This window comes from Pseudopipra pipra, chromosome 17 (genome assembly GCF_036250125.1).
Source record: "Pseudopipra pipra isolate bDixPip1 chromosome 17, bDixPip1.hap1, whole genome shotgun sequence".
In the NCBI taxonomy this organism is placed as follows: Eukaryota; Metazoa; Chordata; class Aves; order Passeriformes; family Pipridae; genus Pseudopipra; species Pseudopipra pipra.
This window is the reverse complement of record NC_087565.1, coordinates 15,110,864-15,134,340: the sequence shown is the minus strand read 5'-3', so window position 1 is coordinate 15,134,340 and position 23,477 is coordinate 15,110,864. Positions and strand designations below refer to the sequence as shown.

General features: G+C 56.6%; 1 protein-coding gene across 7 annotated transcripts in view; it reads left to right on the top strand.

The window, feature by feature from the left end:
* DLGAP4 (DLG associated protein 4) overlaps positions 1 to 23,477 on the top strand; it is a 149,137-nt gene that overhangs the window by 76,961 nt on the left and 48,699 nt on the right. For 3 of the 7 annotated variants that reach the window (XM_064674430.1, XM_064674431.1, XM_064674429.1), the window contains exons 2-7: positions 955 to 1,048; positions 8,888 to 9,930; positions 11,274 to 11,441; positions 16,730 to 16,947; positions 19,929 to 20,043; positions 22,864 to 22,914. In XM_064674430.1, coding sequence (XP_064530500.1) covers positions 8,980 to 9,930; positions 11,274 to 11,441; positions 16,730 to 16,947; positions 19,929 to 20,043; positions 22,864 to 22,914 — 1,503 coding nt within the window. In that variant the 5' untranslated portion in view covers positions 955 to 1,048; positions 8,888 to 8,979. Of the gene's footprint in view, positions 1 to 954; positions 1,049 to 8,887; positions 9,931 to 10,550; positions 10,605 to 11,273; positions 11,442 to 16,729; positions 16,948 to 19,928; positions 20,044 to 22,863; positions 22,915 to 23,477 lie in introns of all 7 variants that reach the window. The other 4 variants (XM_064674433.1, XM_064674432.1, XM_064674435.1 and 1 more) reach the window with 4 other exon arrangements.

Sequence of the window (23,477 nt, the reverse complement as noted above, 5' to 3'; positions counted from 1 at the left end):
GTAAATCCCAAATAGTATTTAACCTCACTGATTAGGTAATTCAGGCTATGTTCACTGTGCGGTGCATAGGATTTTGAGGACACTAAGAATCACTGGGGGTTTTTCCTTTCTTTATTTACCTGACTTTTTCTGCAGGGAGTATTTTTCCAGTTGTTTGCAGTGTGGCTGATGGTGGATGGCAGGAAAGGAAGAAGCAGAAGGCTTTAGCTGCAGCACAGTAGCACCTAGTGACCAGATGGGAGAGATTTACAGGGTTTCCAGTGTGAGCTGCTCGAGCAGGGGTTCAATGAGCAGCATCACTAGGTGAGAGTCAGACGCGGGTTTTGGCAGTGCATAGCTGGGACACGCCAAAGGGAACACCAAAGGCTGCCATCTGCCACCCTAGCCAGGTGTTTATCCCCAGGATATTCCTTTGTGTCTCTCCAGTGTCTGCTCTCCCAGGGCTCAACTCAAGGGCACAGCCCAGAGCATGAGGCACAGAGGGTTACAGGATCCCCCCTGCCCAGGGCTGCAAAGGGGGCCCTTAGGGGGTTATTCCATGACAAAGAAACAAGGGCAGGAAAGTCAAAGGGCACTTTCCCATGAAGGGGATCACCCCAGCCATGAGCCCCCAGACAAGGAGCAGGGGCACTTTGGATGTTTTCCTCCCCACTTGGCTGATTTCCAGTCCATCCTCTCAGTCCATGTGACCCACAGAGGGACATGGGACTCACTTCCACATCTTCCCCTGCTCCCATGGGCATTGCCTCTGCTTCCTCACATAGGAATGTGAGGAAGGTGCTGTCTCCTGTTTGCCCTGTGTCTTTGCTAGGACTGAACTGGCACAATCTCAGTGTCAGGCAGAACTATCCTGTGTTTACGGCATCGAGACTGTGGCTTGGGATGTTCATCAGGAAGATGCCTCTCTGATCTCTGTGACCTGAACATATTTTCCCTTTTCTCTCTGCCCAGCAGGTCTTCATGAGGGACAGCCCTGGAGCCCAGAGAGACACATGGTGCACAGTATACTGAATCCGGCCTAGTCCTCTAGCCCAGCAAGCTGTGAGAGGTACAGTATGGCCCAGGGGTGACTTTGGGACTACAGAAACAGGGATGTGGGGGACAGACCCAGCTGTGTGTTTGTGGACAAGGGTAGTGGAGCAGGAGGGAGGAGGAGACTGGGGAAGGGGAGCTGGGAGGGTGATTCAATGACAATTCTCCAACCATCTAGTAGTGAATCCTGCAACACGCCCCTCACAAAATAAAGTTATGAAATCTCATCCCTATTGCTATAGTAACGTCACGCCTCCGCACTGACCCACTTTGAGACAAAGGAAGTGTTCCCGAGCTCCAAGCATGCAGGAGGCTGTGGATGGTCCCAGTCTGTGCTCTGAGGGAATGGCAGAGGGAGCTGCTGGCTTCTCCCTCCCGCTCTTCTTTGCCCCAGGACCCTCACGCAAGAGGAGCTGCTTTGTTTAAGGCACTGAGCAAATCCGCTGCCAAAGAGCATCTCTATACTGCATCCCAAATGCAGGGAGGGCCCTGCCTAGCATCATCTGGACATGTCTGGCTTCATTTGGACATTTAAGCAGTGAGAACATCTGTCCTGGAGCAAAGCAACATCCTTGCACAGCAGCAGAGACCTGATGGTGCAGAAGTGACAGCCCTCATCATTTGGAGCATGCTGTAACTACTCTGCCACAAACATCGAGGGCAAGGAGATACAGAATCATAGAATCACGGGATATCCTGAGTGAGAAGGTACCCACAAGGACCATCAAGTCCAACTCCTGGCCCTGCACAGGACACCCCAACAATCCCCTCCTGTCCCTCAGAGTGTTGTCCAAACCCTCCTGGAGCTCTGGCAGCCTTGGGGCCGTGCCCACTGCCCTGGGGAGCCTGGTCAGTGCCCAACCACCCTCTGGGGGAAGAACCTTTTCCTGAGATCCAACCAAACCCTCCCCTGACACAGCTCCACCTGTTCCTTCGAGTGCTGTCGCTGGTCACAGAGAGCAGAGATCGGTGCTGCCCCTCCACTGCCCCTCGTGAGGAAGCTGCAGACCCTAATGAGGTCTAACCTCAGTCTCCCCTTCTCCAGGCTGGACCTCCTCCTCCCCGTTGTGGTCCTTGGTGCCCCCAGTCTGGGGACTGCTGCTTGCTCTGGCAGCACAGTGAGGCAGGAAGAGTCAGATGGGGCTTGGGCAGGGTGGTAGCACAGGAGGCCAAGCAGAGTCTCTGTCTTCCTCTCTGTCACAAGTTTTCAGTTCAAATGTGGACTCCCTGGGAGTCATAGCATAGGCAAGGTAAGGGCTTTGCTCCACAGGGGTCTTTGCAAACATTCCCCCACCCCCTCCAGGCACCTTGAACAGCCCTGACCAGAATAGGTCAGGTTTGGTCCAGAATGTTCTCATTAGCTGCTTTTCCACATGAGCAGGACATGACCACCCTTGTGGTCTCCAGCATGTGCCCCAAGTGCAGGTGGGTTTCAAAGACAAAGGCACGTTTGCTGCCCTGGTCCTTCCATTCCAACCACCTCATCAGCTCTCCTGCTGTCTTACGGAAAAATCCCTTTATTATCTGTCTCATTTATCTCATCTGACCTACTTAATGCTTTGCATTTCTTGCTTCAGAGCAGATCCCATGTCATGGAGAACTTTGAGAAACTTCTATTTAGGGACAGACAAATAGGTTGTGAAGTTTCTGGGGTTTTGCTCCCTTAAGAGTTGACTATATTACCAATGACATTAGCATGGAAATAAGTTCTCTGTGTCTCTCAGGAGTTCATCTGCTCCTCCAGCTTAGCCAACACCTGAAGTTAAAAATCTCTGTCATATTACAACCTTTGACTTTCACAGCATTGGGCTGTGCTGATACCAAAAAAAAAAAGCATTTAGAGCATTTAAGGAAGATAAATTATTCCTCATCTGTTTTGGGATGGCACCAGTCAGATCCCATCCCTCCTTATCGCCCCAGTGTGCACCAGCAGGCAGTCCCAGCAGAGATGGCCCTTGGCCTGAAGAACAAGCAGGAGACCACAGGTATGGGTGGCAATAGGGCAATATTCAGCGACTGTGAGACCTCAGGACCTGTGAGCAGATCCCACATTCTAAAGGCACAAGCCATTTATTCAGATGTGAGATGAAATGTGAGGAGATCCTTCCCCTGGGACACAGCAGTGCTGAGGGATCAGCGCCACACACTCCGTCGAGCTCACACACCAACGCTGCCAGTGCTGGGGTTTGGTCCATCTGGTGAGAGCTGCCTGGCAAGGGGTTGAGGATGGGCTGGGTGAGCCCCTGGGACACCCGCAGGCAATGGGCAGACTAGTCCTCTAAAGCGATTCCCCATCTCCCAAGGAGGGATCTCTCACAGGTGAGACGTGTGGCTACTGTCTCCCCTCCATTGCTGTGCAGAGAGTGCCTGGTTCTGGTGATACTGTCGCAGTGGGAACATCCATGTGACATTAACTCCTCCTCAGGAGCCCCTGACTTCATCCCAGGATGGGCAGTGCTGCTGCTCAGCCCTGGCATCCTCTACCCCAGGACAGAGCTCCCCAGGCAGCAGTGGAAAACATCCCGGGGAGCAGCAAGCGGCAGGGGGAGGCTGGAGGAAGGTCTGTTGTGTAATGAATTGTTCTAAGCAGAAGCTGACTATTTTTATCCCCCGCGATCAGATTCTGAACTCTGAATCATCATTAATGCAGGGCTCTGGCAGCCGGCGGCCCCCCTCGCCGAACGCCACATCAAGTGTTCCTGCTAATTCAGGGAACGTTTGACTCCGTGCGTGTGGGCAGACCCACGTCACCTACACCACAGTACACAATCTTTTAAGCTTCTTGCAGCAGGGTGAGGGGAGGCATTTTTCTTCTGCGGGTTGCAAATCCTCTATTCCTTCTCCAGCCGGTTGTTAGCATGCTGCTGGTTTCTATATATAAAAGCCACCTCTGTGTTTGCAGCCAGCTTGGATGGCTGGGCCAGGGTTTATGTGGGAGAGCGCAGTATGTGGAGCCCTGGAAAATCTGATTGGCAGAGGGGAGGACTAGATGACTCTAAAGGGTGCCTGCAGCCCTGTCAGTCAGGGGTGTCTTCTGAAGGATGTGTGCCCTGAGCAGTCCCATTTTACACACTGCTGCTTCTCCTGATACTTCTGCCCGTTTCTCCTGAGCAGCACCCAAATGGCTCCTCCTCCTTCGTGGCCAGCCCTGCCTCAGGAGTACATAGAATCAGAGAACCAGAGAATTATCAAAGAGTTTGGGTTGGAAGGGACCTTAGAAACCATCTCATTCCAGCCCCCTGCCATGGGCAGGGACATATTCCGCTAAACCAGGTTGCTCTAAGTCCCATCCAACCTGGCCTTGGACACTTCCAGGGATGGGGCAGCCACAGCTTCCCTGTGCCAGGGCCTCACCACCCTCACATTGTGATATTTCTTCCCAGTATCCCATCTCACCCTGCCCTTTGACAGTGGGAAGCCATTCCCCCTTGTCCTGTCACTCCAGGCCCTTGTCCAAAGTTCCTCTCCAACTCTCTTGGAGCCCCTTTAGGCCCTGGAAGGAGCCTTCCTTTCCCCAGGTGAACACCCCCAGCTCTCCCAGCTTGGCTCCAGAGCAGAGGCGCTCCAACCCTCGGAGCATCTCCATGGCCTCCTCTGGACTTGCTCCAACAGTTCCATGTCCTTCTGATGCTGGGGACCCCAGGGCTGGAGGCAGCCCCGCAGGTGGAGTCTCACCTGAGTGGGGCAGAGGGGTGGAAACCCCCCTCACCTACTGCCCACACCGTGGGATGAGCCCAGGATACAGCTGACTTTCACCAATCTCTCCCCTGTCCTGTTCTTACATGTCTTGTCACACACACCCTGTTCACACATGTCCATCCCCAACGAGCCCTGTCCAGGTGAACCCTGCTTTGGCTGTGAGCTCAAGAAATGCTCCCCACCCACACAGGGGGTTATATCAATGCCTGCCAAGGAGCCTAAGGATAGAGTCTCTGACTTCTGCTGGCACCATCTGGACCCAGGTCTCACTGTGTCTGGTGCCAGGTGTTGTGTACAGGTGCAGTGATTTTGTGGTGCATTATGTCCTTCACATGAGATGTGGCAGCTGGGGATGAGAGAACCCAGCTCTCCCAAGGGGTAGTAGATCTCTCCTTCCATTTAGCATGGATGCAGTATGTGGGCAGTGGCTTTGGCATTTCCACAGGGAATAAACTTAGAAGCTGTTGGAAAGCTCTGCTGATGGGAATAGCAGGAGATCTATGGCAGAGCTGTGAGGGGGAGGCAGAGAGAAGAAGAAAGAAAGGGAAGGGGAGATGATGCTTTTTGCTGTGGTTTTGGGGAGGAAGAATCAGAGTCACAGACTGGTTTGGAATGGAAGAGACCTTAAAGCTCATCCAGTTCACAGGGCAGCCACAGCTTCTTTGGGCTACCTGTGCCAGGGCCTCAGCACCACTTAAAGAGCTCTTCGAGTGCCCATTTCTGTGTCAAGGCATCGCTCAGCTGCAGCAGTGATAGCTGTGTCAGCAGAGGAGGGCAGCCAGGGAGAGGACAAGGAGTCCTTGTGTGGAAGATGTGTGCCAGGGGCAGGGGAGAAGGGAGGGAGGGCAGCAGCACCAAGCCATCCCCCACAGCTGCCTGTGGAGGGTGAGATTAGCCACCAGCCCAGTGTTTGCAGCTCCCTGGTTCTACAGGAGTGTAAGGTCCCATGCTCAGGGTGCACCCCGCGCTCAGCCTGCACCCCCAACACTCTACACACAAGGAGCAGAAATACAGAACATGGGGTGCTTTTGGAGCTCCCTGTGATCTGCCAGGCTTGCTGAGAGGGAGCCACCTTGCCTGGTGACCTGCAGCACCCCCAGGACCCCTCTGCCACACATCAGGCTGGCAAACACCAGCCAACTGCAAAGTGAGAGCCTGGAAACAGATAGAAGTAGAGAGCAGCGAGGTGTGGTGAGGCTGGCAAGGTGAGGGGCTGTATGTCCTTGCTGAAAGGGTCTGCCCTGTCCTCTGACCTGTCTTCTCCATGCCCTCAGGATAAGATGGTTTAAGGTGGGTTTGCGGAATTTTAGACAATAGAAAAAGGGCAGCTTGTCCTAAAACCCACATCCGCCACAAAAGTTCAAAGGGAGAGGGCAAAACGGACAGTGACATTGGTTTGCCCAAGTCCCTTGTCATGTAGAGCCCCAGCACAGAAGCTGATCACAGCTGCTGGTGGGGGATCCATGCCTGGAAGTGCTCAAGTCCAGGTTGGACAGGGCTTGGAGCAACCTGGTCTAGAGGAAGGTGTCCCTGCCCATGGCAGGGATTTGGAAGGATGAGGTCCCTTCCAATGCAAACCATTGCATGATTCTCTGATGTAATTCCATCCCCTGCCCAGTGTCTGGAGCTGCTGGAGCTGAATTGGGTGCAGCCCATCCAAGCCTGCAGGCAGCTCCCATGCTGCTGCTGTGAACCATGCCCAAGAGGAGGCTGCCTCCAGCTGAGGTTTGGGACACACAAAAGTGTCATAAATCAGGTCAGGTCAGTTTACCTGCTTCACCTCAGAGACCTCTGAGCATCAGCAAAGTCACTGGGAAGAGGAAGGTCAGCCCTGAGAAAATAGGCTGAGGGGAAGGGAAGTAATGGGGCAAGACCAGCCCCTTCCCATGGGCTCAGGGGTCCTGTCCTCACCCTGGCAGCCCCTGCTGCAACCATCTGCTACTCAGGTCTTGTCTTGTGATGACCCTGAGTGTCCCCTCTGTGGTGGGGGACAGGCCACCCCCCTGCTGTGGTGCCTGGCTCAGGGCAGGAAGACACACTGGGGGCACTGGGCAGCTGCCCTGGGAGGCAGCCCTTGCCCAGTCTGTGAGCTGAAGGATCATGGATTTGGGAGATTTAGTTTCAAGCTTTTTCATCTGTTCAAATTAAAAAGATGGCAGGGAAGAAGCTAATTGGACTTTTCCCTTCTGTGACCCCACGTCTCAAGAAAGTGCTATGGATTGCAGAGAGTAACTGAAATGTAAGAAAACAGTTTAATCCATCTTAAAGGGAGATCAGCTGACAGAGGAGGCAGCAAACACAGCATAGTGGGCACCAGGAGCTGGGGGGGGGGGGCAGCCCTGCCCCCAACACATGCCCAGCAGCAGACACATCCCTGGCCAGCAAGGAAAGGGATCCCAGAGCTGGAAGGACAGGCAGGAGGATCAGGACCTGTGACACCCCAGCAGGAGTCCACAGGAGGAGAAAGAAGCAATGAACTCCCTGCCATATAGAAGCGAGTGTCCACCCTTGGCAAGGACTCACCAGTCTGGGAGAGAGGGAGCTCCCTGCCCTCCCCTGCTCCCACATTCCCATCCTTTCTGCTCCTGCCCCTCCAGAAGCTTCTCTTTCCCTCCTTTCCCACTCATCCCTAGCCCCTCAGTTTTTCCTCCCTGCGCCTCTGCCTCTCGAAGACCTGAAGGCAGCCCAGCCCCTGGCACCACTCCTCCTCCCCTGCACGTCAGGCCTTCATTGCATGGCACAGATTTACATTTCTTTAATTTTGCTATTTCCTCCCACTATCCCAGGTTGCTCCAAGCCCTCTCCAATCTGGCCCTGAACACTTCCAGGGATGGGGCAGCCACAGCTTCTCTGGGCAACCTGTGCCAGGGCTTCACTACCCTCACAGGGAAGAATTTCTTCCTAATATCTAATCTAAAGCTCTGTTCTTTTAGTTTAAAACTGTTCCCCCTATCTAGCTGTATTAAAAGTCACTCTTCCTCTCAAACTAAACCAAAAAGGAACTAAGAAACTAAGCTAAAAGGAAATAAGAGTTCATTTATTCAAGTTCCAATAAGAGTTCATCACCTATTCAAGTAGGTTTTAAGTATGGAAAATCAACTCACTGATTGACAACTCAATTCACATAAATGTTTATTGATTCTTTTTAAGCAGCCCCAAAAGGTTTGTCATTTTTTCCTGTATAACCCAGATGAGGGTGCAGATGAGGATCCCTCTGAGCCAAGCAGGATGGGGTAAGACCACTGGGGAGACCTTCAGTGAGGATGTCCCCTGACTCCCTTCCTTCTGTCCAGCTGCCCCTCTGCCACCCTGCAGGGATCCTGTACCTGCCAAATGGGCCAAAGGTGGCCAACCTCAGCCCCTTGCTGTGGCAGAGGGGACAGTATCAGGGACGATGGGCAGGCTTGGAGGGTGACACAGCTCCTCAGGAGTCATGCAGCACGGCAGGAATCATCATCTGAACAGCAAACAGCTTCTCAGGTCAGGCGCTGAGTCCTCAGAAACCTCTGCTCTCGCAGAGCTACTGACACACTGTGCTCCGGGGTAAAACATGCCACAAGCCTGGCAGTGGTTGAGAGGAGGCATTTGCCATCACCTCGTATTAGCGCAGCTGCATGAGCAGAGGCTGCCAGACCCGAGATCCTGGCACCACAGAAACACTGGGCAGAGGATGAGGTGGTCGGCTCTAGGCTGCCTGGGCTCAGGGCAGACCGGTGCAGTGTCTGACAGCAGGTTTTTCCCCAGCCCCTTGAGCAAATGGGACAGAGCAGGGATCTGCTGGCAGTGCCCTGCCAGCTTTTGTCACACTGCTGGGGAGGGGACTCTGTCTCTGCAGTTGCCGTGCCTGTGTGCCTCAGTGCTCAATCACAGGCTGCTTAACAGCGCTGCTGGTGTTCTGATGCTGCACATGGTTATTTAACAAAGAGAGTGAATCCTGCCCCTCCTCCTCTGCTGTGCCCTGTTCTCCTCAGTGCCTGGTTTCATGCCCCTTCTCCTCCCCTCCTGCCGTGTCAGCTCTCTCCTATCCTGCTTCTCTCCTTTGTTCTATAACCTTGGTGGCATTTGCTTTCAGAGCTGGGACAGCCCCCACGGGGATGCCCCCTGGGCTGCCAGAGGGATTCCCATCTGGCTCTCAGCATCTGTCCTCTTCCTCCAGGTACAGGAAAGTCTGCGGGACAGCGGGGCCAGTGCTCCTGCGAGGAGTCTGCTACACCGTCCCTGAGTGATGGTCTGGGAAGCACTGGGACCATGAAGGGCTTAGGAGATAACAGAAGCCGCCACCTCTCTGATAACCTGGACTCCCCTCAAGACTCTCTTTATGCCCCCCAGGACAGGAACCCTTATCTCCTCAGCCCCACCGACTCCTTCACCATGGATCCCCGATTCCCAGCCCAGAACACGCTCCATGGTGACTGTCTCCTTCCACTCAACAACCAGATCTCCAACAGCAGCACTTTCCCCCGCATTCATTACAACTCCCACTTCGAGGTCCCGGACGACAACCCTTTTCCGAGCCATGCTCAAGCCACAAAGATCAACCGCCTGCCTGCAAACCTCCTTGATCAGTTTGAGAAGCAGCTGCCCATCCACAGGGATGGCTTCAGCACCCTCCAGTTCCAGCGGAGTGACGCGAAGCACCGGAGCGAGAGCCCTGGGCGCATCCGGCACCTTGTCCACTCTGTGCAGAAGCTCTTCGCCAAGTCCCAATCTCTGGAGGGCCCCACCAAGGGCAACGTGAATGGGAAGAAGGGGGCAGATGACACCAAGCAAAACCGGAGGAGCAAGAGCAAGGACCGAGCGAAAACCTCTGAGCCCAAGCGCAGGACCAGGTCCAACATCTCTGGCTGGTGGAGCTCAGATGACAACCTGGACAGCGATACCTGCAGCTACCGCAACCCCATGGGGCTCATGACGCTGGGCCGGCAGCCTGACCACAGCCAGCCAAAGTACTTCATGCACGCCTACAACACCATCAGCGAGCACATGCTGAAATCCTCCAAGAGCAATAACGACCTCAAAGTCACCCCTTGCACCAATATCCCCATCAACAACGACTCCAACTACATCAAGCGAGGCTCCTGGTCCACGCTGACGCTCAGCCATGCCCGGGAGGTGTGCCAGAAGGCCTCTGCCACCATTGACAAAGCCTTGCTCAAATCCAAGTCCTGCCACCAGGACTTGGCCTACCACTACCTGCAGGTGGGTGCCAGGGTAGGGCATGGCATGGTCCATGCAGGGAGAGCACAGGAGTTCAGGGGACATCCTCTCGCTGGGCACCCTATTGCCCATGTGACCTTATCAAACATCTCCAGGCGGTTCAGCTGCCACCTAAGGTCACACTGCCAGGAGAGGCCCGGGAGGGGCCCCAGGAATAGACCCCCACTCCTCCTGCGGGGACACTGGTGCACGTGGGGTCCATCTCCCACAGCTGCATCATTGTCCCAGCACACCCCCCCCCCCCCCCCCGTCCCTGTGCTGTCCCATGGCAGCGAGGGGAGGAGGGCATGTGCCATGCCACACCCTCTGCTGCGATCCCCATTTGCTGCAGGCCCCACACATTGCCCCCACTGCCTGCCCAGACCCTGAAGATGCTGAGGGGAACACTCTTGGGCAGGTGGGTATGTAGCTGCCCACATATGGTTGTTCCCAGTGGGTGCCCGTGCAGCTGGACATGCTGAGCGGCCGTGTCTCACACCTCACTTGGACACAGCTCCCCAAGCTCCAGCCCCACTCCCATGGAGACTCCTGCTCCACCACCCCACGGGCTGAAGATCCCCAGCAATAACTAACACTTACCCCTTATATCCACGCATCACAAGGACGTGCCGGCGTGCCCAGTAAGCCCCACTCTGCCCAGCTTCCCCGGAGTGCTGGTAGGACCGACCGCTGCCTCACTCGCCCACGCGGAGCAGGGCTGGGGGCAGGGGGGCAATGCCAGCCCCCAGCTTGCATGGCCGTGGCCTGCATGGCTAATGCTGGTTTGAAACCCCATCACCAACAGCTCCAGGTCACTGTGGCAGATTCCAAAAGCGGTGCTTGAACGACATGAACCTGGTTGTGCCCTAGAGAGAGGAATGAAGACAAATAAGCCAGACCTGGATGGGGGGAGGAGGGGACCAATCTGTGTATGTAAATCTCCAGCATCCCTTTAATGAAGAGGTGCCATGGGCTCCCCTGATTATGCCCAGCAAGCTTACAAGCTTTAAAGACCAGTGAGTTATTGAAGCACACTCTGTTTCCAATACTGTTCTGGCCACGGCTGCAAATCAAACTTCCAAGGGACTGAACTTATCAGGAACATCATCAGGAAAAATGGTCTTGGCCTGGTTTCTTTTTCTTTGCCCCCTCTTTCCAGTTAAGTGTTTGAGGTCAAAGAGCTGCAGCCATACTCTCTACGGACCCTGTTCCCCTCGGCCTGCAGCGCAGAGCCCATCAGGCAGCTCCGACAGCCCCTTGCCTCTCGGAGTCTGGCCCCAGCTGGGGATGTGAGGCTGCCCTGGCCATCCTTCCCCCCCATATAATGAGCCTCCGTTTCTCGACAGCCTGACGCAGGGCTGTGGGCACAGCTGGGTGGCACGAGCCCAGCCAGCAGCTGGGCAGCCCCACCACTCAGCTGGGAGGACACGGGTGCCCCGCTGCAGCCGAGCGAGCCCCCACAGAAGTGGGACCAGCCCCTCAGCCCCGGGCCGACCGACGCAGGCAGCACCCAGGTAGGGATCTTGTATTGAGGGGAAGCTTTTGCCCAGCTCCCTCCCACCCTGACCCTGACCCTCCTGGGACCATCAGACAGGGGCAGTAGCCTGTGCCACCGGACTTGGAGTGGGTAGTGAGCAGCCAACAGCCATGACTGCCATGGCTGTAGGGGCACTGGGGGACACCAGGGTGCAACCAACCTCCCGAGTGCCTGGGGCAGCCCCTGCGGCCAACAGCATCTCACTAGAGCAAAGCCAAGACTCCTGGCACCCAGAAAACACGATGTTCGGTGCCCCCGCAAGCTGACAGGTCACAGGTGCTCAGGCTGATCTTGTACCCATGTGAGCCACAGAGATCAGGGCACAGGGCTCAGGAACCTCATGGTAGCATGGGGTGATTGTATCCAGACCTCTCCTCAGCACGGGAAAGGGGCTACACTGGTAATGGAGAAGTCATGTCTGCAGCTGGTGTGTGGGAAACATCCTTTTGCAAGGCCATGCTCCACCTGGGGACAGGACAAGCCCACTCCCTGCATGTGCCACAGGGAGGAACCACAGGGATTTGCCTGCCCAGTGCCTGGGGAGCACAGGGGCCCTGCCCTGTTGTGGATGGGGCTGCTGCCAGGCAGAAATGCCTGGTGGGTCCCAGAGGTAAAGGGACATGAGGGAGGGCAGGAGGAGTGGGATGAGGACAAACAGGACACCCCAGCCTCCAGGTTGGGCAAGCCCCTCAGCCTATTCACCTCTCCTACCCCATTTGCAGACTCTGGGTAGTCTTGGGCTTCACTGGGGACTACTGGGGATTCATGTGATGTTTCCAGGCCCATCCCCATACCCAGACATGAGAGATGGTAATCATCCAGCTCGAGGTCCAGCCCTGTCCCATCGTCATCAGGGGTTTCTTGGGATCAGTCCCGCAGGTGACACAGCTCTATCCTTAGAGCAGAGTCCCCAAGGAGGGAGACTGTGTTCTCCATGCCCTATTCCCCCATCTCCATGGGCCCCACATGTGGCTGGCAGCACAAGGAAAGAGGCTGAGGGGTCAGGATCCCTATGGCTAGGAAGCTCCTTGGAGTGGGAGATGACCCAGGCAGGGGTGAGCAAAAGCTGTGGATCCCAGGATCATACCAAAGGGACAGGCAGTGTGAGGGCTCCCAGGGGACAGTCACCATTAACCTCATGCATCATCCAGATTAGTTTACAGTCACACCACACCAGAACTTCCTTAGGCCCCAGGACCCCCAAAAATAGTTCATAATCCAGACTGGGTGGCCTGTTCAGTGCCAGCCACTCAGTGGATGCTTGCAGCCTCCTGCCAGCCCCACCTAGCTGCCATGGAGCAGGAATCCAGCCCAGGTCCTTCCTAGAGGGTGCCCTGCCAGAAGGACAGCCGAGGCCCAAGGGCTCTGGTTTGCTTTCTCAAGGATGTGGCTGAGTCCACGGCTGACCCCGAGGGAGGCGGCCCTGGAGGGAGCAGCAGTGTGCCCACCTCAGTGCAGCCTGTGCATGGCCCGTGCGTCCCTGCCCGCTGTGTCCAGCCCTCAAGCTTGGCAGAGCGCTCCTGGGTGGTGCATGTCCATGTGTGGCGGGGCTGAGCTGCATGTCAGAGCTGGCACATGTGTGAATGGAAACGCTGTTTGCTCTGCAAGTTTCTTCCTCCAGAAACTGTGGGAGCGGTGCAGCTTCTGCACCCCTGTCCAGAGCCCAGGAGTGGAGCCTTCCCCTTCCCTCCACTCCCCTCTCTTTTGGGGGATGCCCATGTGACCCCTTCCCTTTTCCCTCCATGCTCTGCTCATGGCAGGAGAGCAGCAGAGCCAGACAGTGCTGCTGGTTTGTGACATTCAGCATTGTGGCAGCAGTGAACCCCAGTTCCAGGGATGGACACATGCCTGAATCCCACATGCACCGCATGGCACCACACAGACCACGACTGGGCAGAAAGATCCACATCCTGCAGCCTGGAAGACCACCTCTGCTGCCTGCTCTTTACCTCCATGCAGCCTCAGGGCAGGTGTATCCCCAAGCCTCCACAAGTGCTCTTGACAAGTGCTCTTATATCCACGCCCTCCACACCAGCCAGAACACCATGGGCAAAACCAAACCCACACCTGGGAGAGCAGCAAGAAGGGCAGCAGAGTCCTACTGCCAGTGAGGAGCCTCCTGAGCTGCTCTGGGCCAGGCCTGGGTGCCTTCAGGTCCACTTGGTCCTGTTTGTGACACATGAGCTGTGCTCAGAGCCTGGAGTCTCACCTGCCAGGAATGCCGCTGCCATCAAGGGGCCTCACTGACCACTGTCAAGGTCTGTCCTTGACCACAGGAGCTGCTTTGGGCTCATCACCCCCATCGCAGAGCTTCAGACTGTGGGACAGGCTCCTTACATCCTCAGGGGCCTGACAGTGCAGAGAAGCACCCCAAAAGACCCTGAAGAGCACCTCAAGTACCTATACTGCTTTTGGAGGTCCACAAGGGCACCTGCTTGTCTTTTCAGGTGTGACACTTATGAAACATTTGTCCAGCACTCTGTCCCTCAGGAGCAAGAGCTCCTCCTGGACTCTGTATGCAGGCAGAGGTGGGACACAATCCAGACTAGGGTAGTGGCTTCAGAGGGTGTCCTGCCAAGCATCTTCCTTCCCTTTGACTGCTGAACTGGAATGTGGAGCCCCCTGACAGCTGTGTCTTGCTGTCTTGCCAAAGTGAAAAACAACAGAGAGGCAGGGAAAGGAGAAATAGGCAGCTTGGTGAGGACCAGCAGGCTGTCACGATGCCACGGGGAGGCTGTCCCTAGGACAGGGACAGGGTCTGTACAGGGCAGGCAGTGCTGGGGGCTGCCTGGCTCACAGGCTGCACCAGCAGAGACACATTGAAACTCTTTTGTGCAGCTTTGCCGAGAGAGCCAACAGGGCCAGAGGCCAGGAGGCAAATGCACCAGCCATGGCGGAACTGAGCAGCCCCTGGCCCTGCCCTTGAGCAGTGGCACTGGAGCAGCCACAGTAGCCTGAGCTCTTAACATCCCCACTGTCCTGGGCTGAGCCCAGCTCCCCTCACTGCCCCACACCATCCAGCGTTTGCCCCTGCACGGCCGTGCAGTCCCTGCTCTGCTGAGCAACCCAGCTGCTGGCACACTCTGCCTCCTCCGCCAGGCCAGGCCCGCCTGCCCACGCCCCAGCCTCGTGCTAGTCCGAGACCCCCGCAGGCAGGAGCTGCAGCTCACCCCGAGGAAAAGGCAAACAGCAAAACGCAGTCTCCAGTCAGACCTGACAGCAAGGTGATGGGTATAAAAGTGCTTTCTCAGGGCCCTTGTCTCCTTTAGGAACAGAGCCAGACATCCCAGTAACCTGTTGGGATCCCTCTCATGGCAGGACTTAGCTGGAGCCAGTGCAGTCCCTCCTGGCTGGCCTCAAGGCCACCAGTATGGACAGAGGCTGGGGCAGAGGCAGGGCTCACACCCAGCTGGGAAAGGGCTCTGGGCTCTTACATTTGTAGGAACCTGATGGAAACACCCGCAGCCCCTGAGCTGGACACTCATGCAAGCAGCCAGCCTGGGAGCTACGGCCAAGCACAAAGATTGCAGGAGGCAGGGTGGAAAGAGATGGGAAAACCCTCACCAGCAGCAAGTGGGGCCAGGGAGGCCTGGCCGGGTGTGGGTCTCATGTGGAAGACTCACTCTCCATTAGACCCCACCTGGATCTCACACACCGGCATCAGCCGGTGTTCCATGCCCCCCAATAATCCCAGTGCTGCGTCATGGGCACACTCCTGACAGGAGCCCCATCACCCACAGGCTGTTTGGGCTTTGTTCCACACCTTGCCTTCTCCTGGACACACAGAGGAGGCAGCAGGATGGCAGGACATGGGCTGAGGCCCTGCTTCTTCGGGCACAAGAGAGCTCTTGGTGTGAGCTGAGCTGTTGTGTGTGGATTGAGCCTGGACACAGCCCAGGTGCTCTCAGGACCACGAGCAGCCACTACCTGAGGATCTAAACCTCACCTGAAGATGCTGCACCCCAACAGCATCAGACAGATCCTCAGACTGGCTCTGGCTCCCACAGAACATACCTGCTATGAACAGGGGTGGGAAAAGGCACCACGCAGCATTTAACAGCTCTGGCTCATCACAGCTGCAGCACAACTCTGCATCCCCAGAGCACTGTATGAACACCGACTGCTTAATCCCATTGCTCCCTGGGGATCTGAGCAGATCCAGCAGCTCCATCCAGCACAGCCAATGTGGATGTTCCTCAGCAGCATGAGGTGTGCTCAGCACAAGACCCATTGCTGCTTCCCATGGCACCCACCCACCTGCTGCTCCCTGGGGCAGACTCCCTGGGATCAGCATGGCATGGACATTGCTGCATCTTCACATCTGTCCTTGCTTCTCCCTGGCCACATCTCTCAAGGGCAGGACAAAGGCCAGCTGCAATCTGAGCAAGCCACAAAGCCAAGGCTTGCTCCTGGCAACTCGAGCTTCCGCGTCTTTCTCCTTACCTGTCCCACACCATGTGTGGCTCTTGTCCTGGTCCGTTCTGGGCACCTTGGCTCTGTCTCCATTCCCCCACACAAACCCTTCACAGGATGGGCAGGTGGGGTGTTGGTTACTGTGGTTGTTCAGTGCTTCAAGCCTCCAGTGGGACCATCAGCTCACCCATCTCTAGTGAGGGATCAAGCGACCGTGTCTGCCTTGAATTAATTGTGCAGTTGCCATCTTAGTAGAGTTAGAAGCGATTCTCTTGCTGAAGGTGCTGCTCATCTTTGTGCAGAGAGGCCAGCACAAGGTCTGTGTGCCTGGGCTGCTCCAGAGGGACTTGTGAGAGCCTGACTTGGCTTCAGAAATTAATTTCAGCCACTCAGAGTCACATTCAACTCAGAAATCTAAAAGGGTGTTAGAACCCGTCTGGGCTCTGACTCACAAGCCCTGCTCTACAACAGCACTTTTATGTTCAGTGACATGGTCTGTATGATGAACACCCATGACTGCTTCTGTCCCAATGCCCCACACAGGCCTGGTGAGACTCCCTCCTCCCTCCCCCTTACATCTGGCATTGTGCAGCTTGTACTGGCTGTGTGAGCATGTCTGGGGTGGAGGTGGTCTGCTGCAGCAGGGGGAATGGCTGTGATGTGCTGAAACAGAAGCCACCAAACCCAGGGCTGCCTGGCATGAAGTGGTAAGGGAGGATTGTAAAGGAGTTATGTTGCCCATTCCCACTGCACTCCAGTGGAAAGTCCAGCAATCCCCCCAAGTTCCCATGATCCCTTTGGTCCCAGAGGTGCCATCCCTCACATCTGCTTATGCTCTCCTTCCTCTTGTAGGTGCCTCAGGGGGAGTGGAACAACACGCTGTCCAGGGACAAGGACAGCGAGATCCCGTGCCGGCGCATGCGGAGCGGGAGTTACATCAAAGCCATGGGGGATGATGATAGTGAAGACTCAGAAAACAGCCCCAAACCATCCCCAAAAACTGCAGCTCGGAGGCAGAGTTACCTCAAGGCCACCCAACAGTCCCTGAGTGAGCAGAGCACCACACAAAGGTAACGCTGGAGCTCCTCCAGGAGCTCTGCATGGGTTCCCAGGGCCACCCCTGGAGCAGGCCTTGGGGTCTGGCCAGCAGCAGCACCCCACAGAGGCTCCAAGTGGGGATCAGAGCCCAGCAGGGCTCCTGCACCCCAGCTCAGGCAGGGGCAGAGACATGAAGAGAAAAGTGGGACAGGAGGAGATGTGGCAGAGGAATGGAGAGAGCTCCCCATCCTGGTGACTCCAGATAGCCCTGGCATTAGGAGCTGCTCCAGGTCCCTGTCTGCTCAGTGATGGGGAGAGCACTCTTCTGATTGGAGCTGTGGGGATTTCCTCTCCAAGCATCTTCTCCTCTGGGGGAGTACAGAGATCCCAACCTCATGATGCCACTTGGACATAAAAGCTGCTGACCCAGCATGGCTCAGGACACTTGGCACACAGCCCAGTGGCTTTACTCCACAGGTGTCCCAAGGACCCTGTGACCAGCCAGAAAGTTGGCACACTGGGCTGGGTGATATCCTGAGGCCAGGAGAGAAGAGCTGAGAGGTTAGGCACCAGGTGCTGAGGGAGGAAGACCCACAGTGATTTGAGCCAGCCACACAGGAGAGCCAGGGGAACACGGCACAAGTTTTGCTGGGCCAGAAGGGGCTGCAGGACGGGAGGTGTGTGGCCCATGACCAGTGGTGATGCTGTGCTGTGTCCTCACCAGCTGCTCCACTTCCCAGGACAAGGCACCTGGAGACTGTCAGTGTTTTGGATGTTGCAGCTTTGGAGGGTGTGAGTGGTACGGAGGGGCAAGAGGAAGCAGGAACCATCGCATATGAACTCCTGAGGCTCAGCAGGCAGAGGGAAGCTGGGTGCAGGCAGTGTGGGGAACCCTCATGGAGGCTTCAGATTGAGATCAGATGCTGCTTTCTTCTGAGAGACGGTGACAAAATTAACTGTGGGGAGCCTTAGAAATGCCTGCTGTAGATCCATCCCTATTCCCAGCCTTCCCGTCAGCCTCAGAGGAGCAGAGAGGGGTCATGGGGTCTCTGGTGCAAAATACCTACGTAGAGAGGCTGGGGTTCCTCATTGCCCATCCCGACCATGTCCATCGGGATCTGAGCTGCCTTGAGCGCTGGGCTCAGCTGGAGCACGGGACAGTGCTGGGAAAGGTCTGGGGAGCGCAGGGGGTCGGGGCCGCAGGGATGTGGCTGTGGGAAGCGGGGGGCCCCAGGGGGCTCCGGTCAGGGTTCGTCCCGGCTGGAGCTCTGCCGGAGGCAGGACCCTGAGGGGCGAAGGGGGCTCTGCAGCGGGGCCCTGCCCGGGACGGAGCCAGAGCTGGAGCCGGAGCTGGGGCCGGGGCTGGAGCCGGGGCTGGAGCGGAGCGCGGCCGCCACCTGGTGACCGGCCCTCGCCGCCCGTCGGGGAGCCCCGGGCTCCACCAGCCAGGGAACACCGGAATGTGGCTGGCACGAGGGGGGCCACAGAGACACCCAGAGCCAGGGCAAGGCACAGAGCAAGGAGCTACGATCCGTGCCTCTGCGAGGGCCTCTGCCCCTCCAAGGCCTGTTGGCCGCTCTCTGTGACTCAGTTTCCCCGCGGGCAGGCTGCAAGGGCAGGGCAGGGTGAAGGGCAGTGGAGTAGCACAGGGAGGGATGCTGCCCACTCCAGGGCACCGCTGGCTTACCGTGTGAGCTCACAGACAAGAGATTGTCAGCATGAGGGAAACCTGTCAGTCAGCGGAGAGCACAAGGCTTAGGGCTTCACATGGCCTTTGGGCTGCTCAGTGGGTCCCAGGGACTGGGTGTCTCCTTCATCTTCCCTGGCAGAAGGGAGGGCTCACTCTCTCATCCCACTCCAGGATGGAGACTGTGCTGTGGGAGGCCCAGATGCTGCACAGGGCTCTGCCCTGCCCTCAGCTTCGCTGTCCCCCAGGCAAGTGACAGATAGACCTCTGCACCCACAGCTGTGACAGATGGGGGGGAAGAAGCACTACACGGGGCCTCTGTCAGGACCAGAGGCCATTCCAGGAAATTCCAACAGGAAAATCCCCATAGATCTCCCGGGTTAGCATCGCTGACCATGTCCTACACCGTGTCCACCCAGTCAGTGACAAGGACCCTACACACAGGGTCTCGTGGTGGAAGAGATGAACAGGCGAGTCCATCCTTCCCACATCCCTCCTCTTCCTCCTGCATCCCTCCATATCCCTCCAGCCTCTGTGTGCCTGGATCTGAGCTGAGACCATAGCTGAGGTCTGCATTGGGTCGTGCTCAGTGACATCCCTGTTCTCCTGCACAGAGGCTGCCAACAAGCCCCAGGACATGGGGACAGACTTTCTCCCAGAGTCTGCAGCAAAGGTGCTCTGGAAATACTGCCCCCCTGCTACTGCATCACTGTCATTCCAGGCTGGCTCCCCTTGGACTTCTTCCAGATAATTTTTTGGGTTCCTCTACACAAATTTTTATATATCTATATATCTATGTATCTATATAGATATATGTGTGTGTATATATATATGTATGTATATATCTTGCAGAAGTTTCCAGTTGCAAAATCCACAAAACATCATTTAAAAGTCATTTCTCATCCCACCTCTCACTCCCTTCCCACCAGTCCAGGCAGTGCTGTGACTCTGGAGGCTGGCACAGATCCTATGTGCTCCTTGGAGTTCAGCTGGACTAACCTGGCATCCTGCAGTGCATTCCTGGGGTCAGTGGGACCCAAAATCTTGTCCCCTCTCCTTCTGCTGCACCCAACAACCCTTCACCTGTGTGCCAGGCTATTCCAGGGGCTGGCAAGGTGAGGAAGCATTTCCTTCTACTCCAGGGACCAAGCAGTGGACGTGGTACCCAGCATTGTCTCCGTGCTGCACAGTGCCAGTGCCTGGCAGAGGGGCCGTGGGCAGGGGTGATCTGGCCATGGGCAGGAGTGGTCTGGCTCTGCTCCAGCATAGCCCCAGCACTGCCCCCACTATGGGGTCACCCCTCACATCCTCCCTCTCTGCTGGCAGGAGCCTGGACCGCCTGGACTCTGTCGAGATCCTCCTACCTCCGAAGTTCCCAACCTGGGAGGAAGAATACAACCAGATCTCTGACAGCGTCAATGAGTCCAGCTGCATCAACCAGGTGAGGTGCTGAAGTGCTGACCGGCTCTGCCAGCACAGCCCGGCAAGAGAGGCCAGCTCAGGGCAGAGGGAACATCATCTTCTTCCCCCTTCAAAACAAGGCACTGGCTGCACTCCAGGAACTGCACAGGCTGTTCCCTGGCAGCTTTACCAAAGTGTCAAGGCCACCTACTTAATCATGATTCATATTAGACCTCCTCCCTCCAGCTTTGCCTCCTCTCACACTGCTGGTGCAGCCAAAGTTGTTCTGCCACAGGTATGGAAGCCCAGAGCAGTGCTCCACAGCACTGGATCAAGCTCAGGGCTGCTCCAGGTGCAGGGTTCCACCGTGTCACCCCCTAGAAGCCACCTGCAAGTCTGTCCAACCCTGCTGCAAACCCCTCATGCCCAGTGGGTGGGTACAGAGCCTGGGCCAACCTCACCTGCTACTGTCCAGCCTGGGACACTGCAGCACTGGGTCACCAGGGACAGTGACCCTGCTCAGCTCAGGACCTCATCCCTCATACAGCAGACTGGACCCGGGAACAAGGTGCTTTTAATTCATGATGCTGAACTCCTAGCTAGCTGGGGATGTCTCTCTTGGATATTCCTGGACCCCATGGGATTGGCAAAGCCGAGGATGCCTGTGAGGTGCCGGTAGTGGGTGGCAAACCCCTTGTCACAGGGTGGACTCATGCCCTGATCCCAGTGTCTGGAATGCAGTTGGTGCAAACTGGGTTTAACTCCCTACACAATGGTCTTGGGATTACTCTGGAGCTCTTCCTGGCTCAGGTGGCTCTAAGACAGCTGCCTCACAGGCCACGAGATAACTCATGCCAGGACAAGCCTTTGCAGAGGTCCCATGTGCTTATCTCAGCCCTTTCAGTGTGCGGGTGAAGGTCCCAGGGCAGGAATGGCTCCACAGGCTTCACCCAGCGGGTCCGCTATCACCCTGGGCCTCTGTCATGCCCCATCTCTGTTCATGCTTGTCTGCTGGGAACATATGCCCACACGGGCCTGCCCTGCCTGTGTGCAGTGACCACAGGCGGCAGCACGAGGAGGGGTTGCAGCAGTGGGCTGGGCACCAGGGACCCAGGGATGAGGGGGGCTGAGCAGTGTATGTCCTGCCAGTGTTCCCCTGTGCCAGCTGTGTGGGGCTCTGAGGCCTCCTCTGGCCCAGCCCAGCCCCTCTGGCCCCATGGCTGGTACCTCCTGCTGTCCCAGAGCAGTTGGAGCCCTTGGAGGAGAGCTTGGGAGGAGCACAGGGCATTGCTGGGCAAACCTGTTCCCTGTGGTCAGTCTCGTCCCTTGTGCAGCAGCAGCAATTGCTGCGTGTCTCAGTGCACAGAGGGCATCAGGACCATCGTGTCCTTGTCCTTTGCATGTCGGTCCGTGCCTGAAGCCAGGTCTCTGCAGAAGACAACGGATCTATGCTCTATCCATGTCTAGAGCTTCTGTTCTGCAGTCGAGTCAGTTGAGTGCTGCACCCCATGGAATCATCAAAAGGGTCTTGGAGCTGAATGGTCTGAGAAGCCCATGACACAGCAGGAGCTGCCCAGGCAGCCACCTCAGAGACAGACTGGTGGCACTGGGATGCTGGGGGCACACCAACTGCCACAGCAACTGCTCAGACGTGGTGCTGCAGCCATCACATGCACTCTGCCATTGTCCTCCAAATCCCAGAGAGTTCAGCTCCAGCTGGTTGGGATTGAGAGACCTCCTATGAACTGCATGTCTGTTGATCCAGGATGGAGCTGTTTCAGCCACTAGTGTCAGTGCCAGAGGCAGTTCCACCCCTGCCCTCACCTTTGTGTGACCTCCAACACCTTTCTTGTTTGTCCAGCCAGACCGAAGTATCCCCTGCTATGACAGACAAGTCCCCTCTGCTTGGTTTTGTCCCCACTCGGCTCCACCTTGCAGACCTCTGGCAGTCAGGGATTCACCAGGTGTGCATGTCAGCATCCCCCATCACACCAAGGTGGCCAAAGAGAGCCAGCTGGTGACCCCAAAACTGCCAAGCCCCACTGCGTAGACAGGCCAGACTATCCCCCAGAGCCAAGCCTCTTCCCTCAGGTACACTTTGAACCTGGATTCTTCCCAAGATGGGTCATCTTGGGCATGAGCAGGGTAGGTCACGCAGGGCAGAGCCCAGAAGTGGATGTGCTCTGCAGACTAGAGAAGCAGAGGAGGAGGAAGTGGCATTTCTCCCCACGGGCAGTGCATTGTCTCTCAGGGGTCTGTCCGCATGCCAAATGTGTGCCGTAGCTTTGCTGTGGTGGGAAGGCAGTGCAGCTTGTGTGGCTTCTTCTGGCTCGGGGTCAGCAGAGACAGCAGCGAGGTGGCCAGTCCAGCCCCGTGAGGGTGAAGGACGGTTTCCCTGATGTGGAGCATGCATGGAGCACACTGGCTCTGTGGGCTGCAGAGGCCCATTGCTGCTCCTGGCCATGCTGGGGGCTTCCCAGAGGTGCTCACTGGGAGCCACACCTTGCCTAGCTGTCCATGTGTGCCAAGGGGTGTCCCAGCACTGTGTGTCTACAGTGTCCCCTGTGTATATACATGGATATATGGTGCATACAGCAGGCTGAAGATGGCAGCAGCTTCTCCTATGGTTGAGATGTCCTGTGGAGCTTTGCTGTGCTGTGTCCATGCCACTGTTTGAGGGGCCTGTGAGACACCTCACTCGGCAGCTTATGAGCTCTGAAGTTTGTACTGAAGTGTCAGCATTGGTGGCCCCAGGGGACGGGCCACCCGCTCCCCTTGTCCTCAGTCCCTGTGCAGTGAGTGTCTGTGTGAGGGGCTCCCTTGTTCTTGGCCTTTAACCTTCTCCAACTCTTTCTTCCAGATGTTTGGACCCCCCTCACTTATCCCTCAGATATTTACCCATGGAGAGCAGGTATTGTCCCGCTGGCGTTTCCCTCATCCTTCCTCATGGAGCTTTCTCGGGTCAGTGGGGACACCCACGGTGGGGTGTGAGGCAGCTTCTGGAGTCAGCCCATGCCCAGGCCAGCAGCAGGAGGAAGAGGAAAAGAGGAGGAGAAGGAGGCAGCAGGCACTGCAGGGCAGATGGAGAGCTTGGTCCTGGACCCAGCAGGGGCTTAGGGACTTCAGTTTTAGAGGGGAAGCAGATGCACTTCTTGAGCTATGGAGCTCAGATGCCAAAGCTGGGCAGGATCAATGTCCTTGAGTGTCAGGAGAAAGAAAGGGTCAGGAGAGATAGAAGTGGGCAACAGGGCCAGTCTTAGCATCTCTCACCTGTATTTCAGAATAGTCTGCTCTGGCCTGGCTCTGGTTTGATCTGGCTGAGCTTCTTGCAAGTCCAAGTTTGCCCAGCTACTGCCATGGGCAGGGCTGGGGCATTGGGGAGGGAGGTGGGGGCAGTGGCAGAATTGCCCCTGCCCAGTCTACTGCAGTTGGCTGCTGAGCCCTCTCCTGGCCCTCACTGCAGATGAGGCTGGG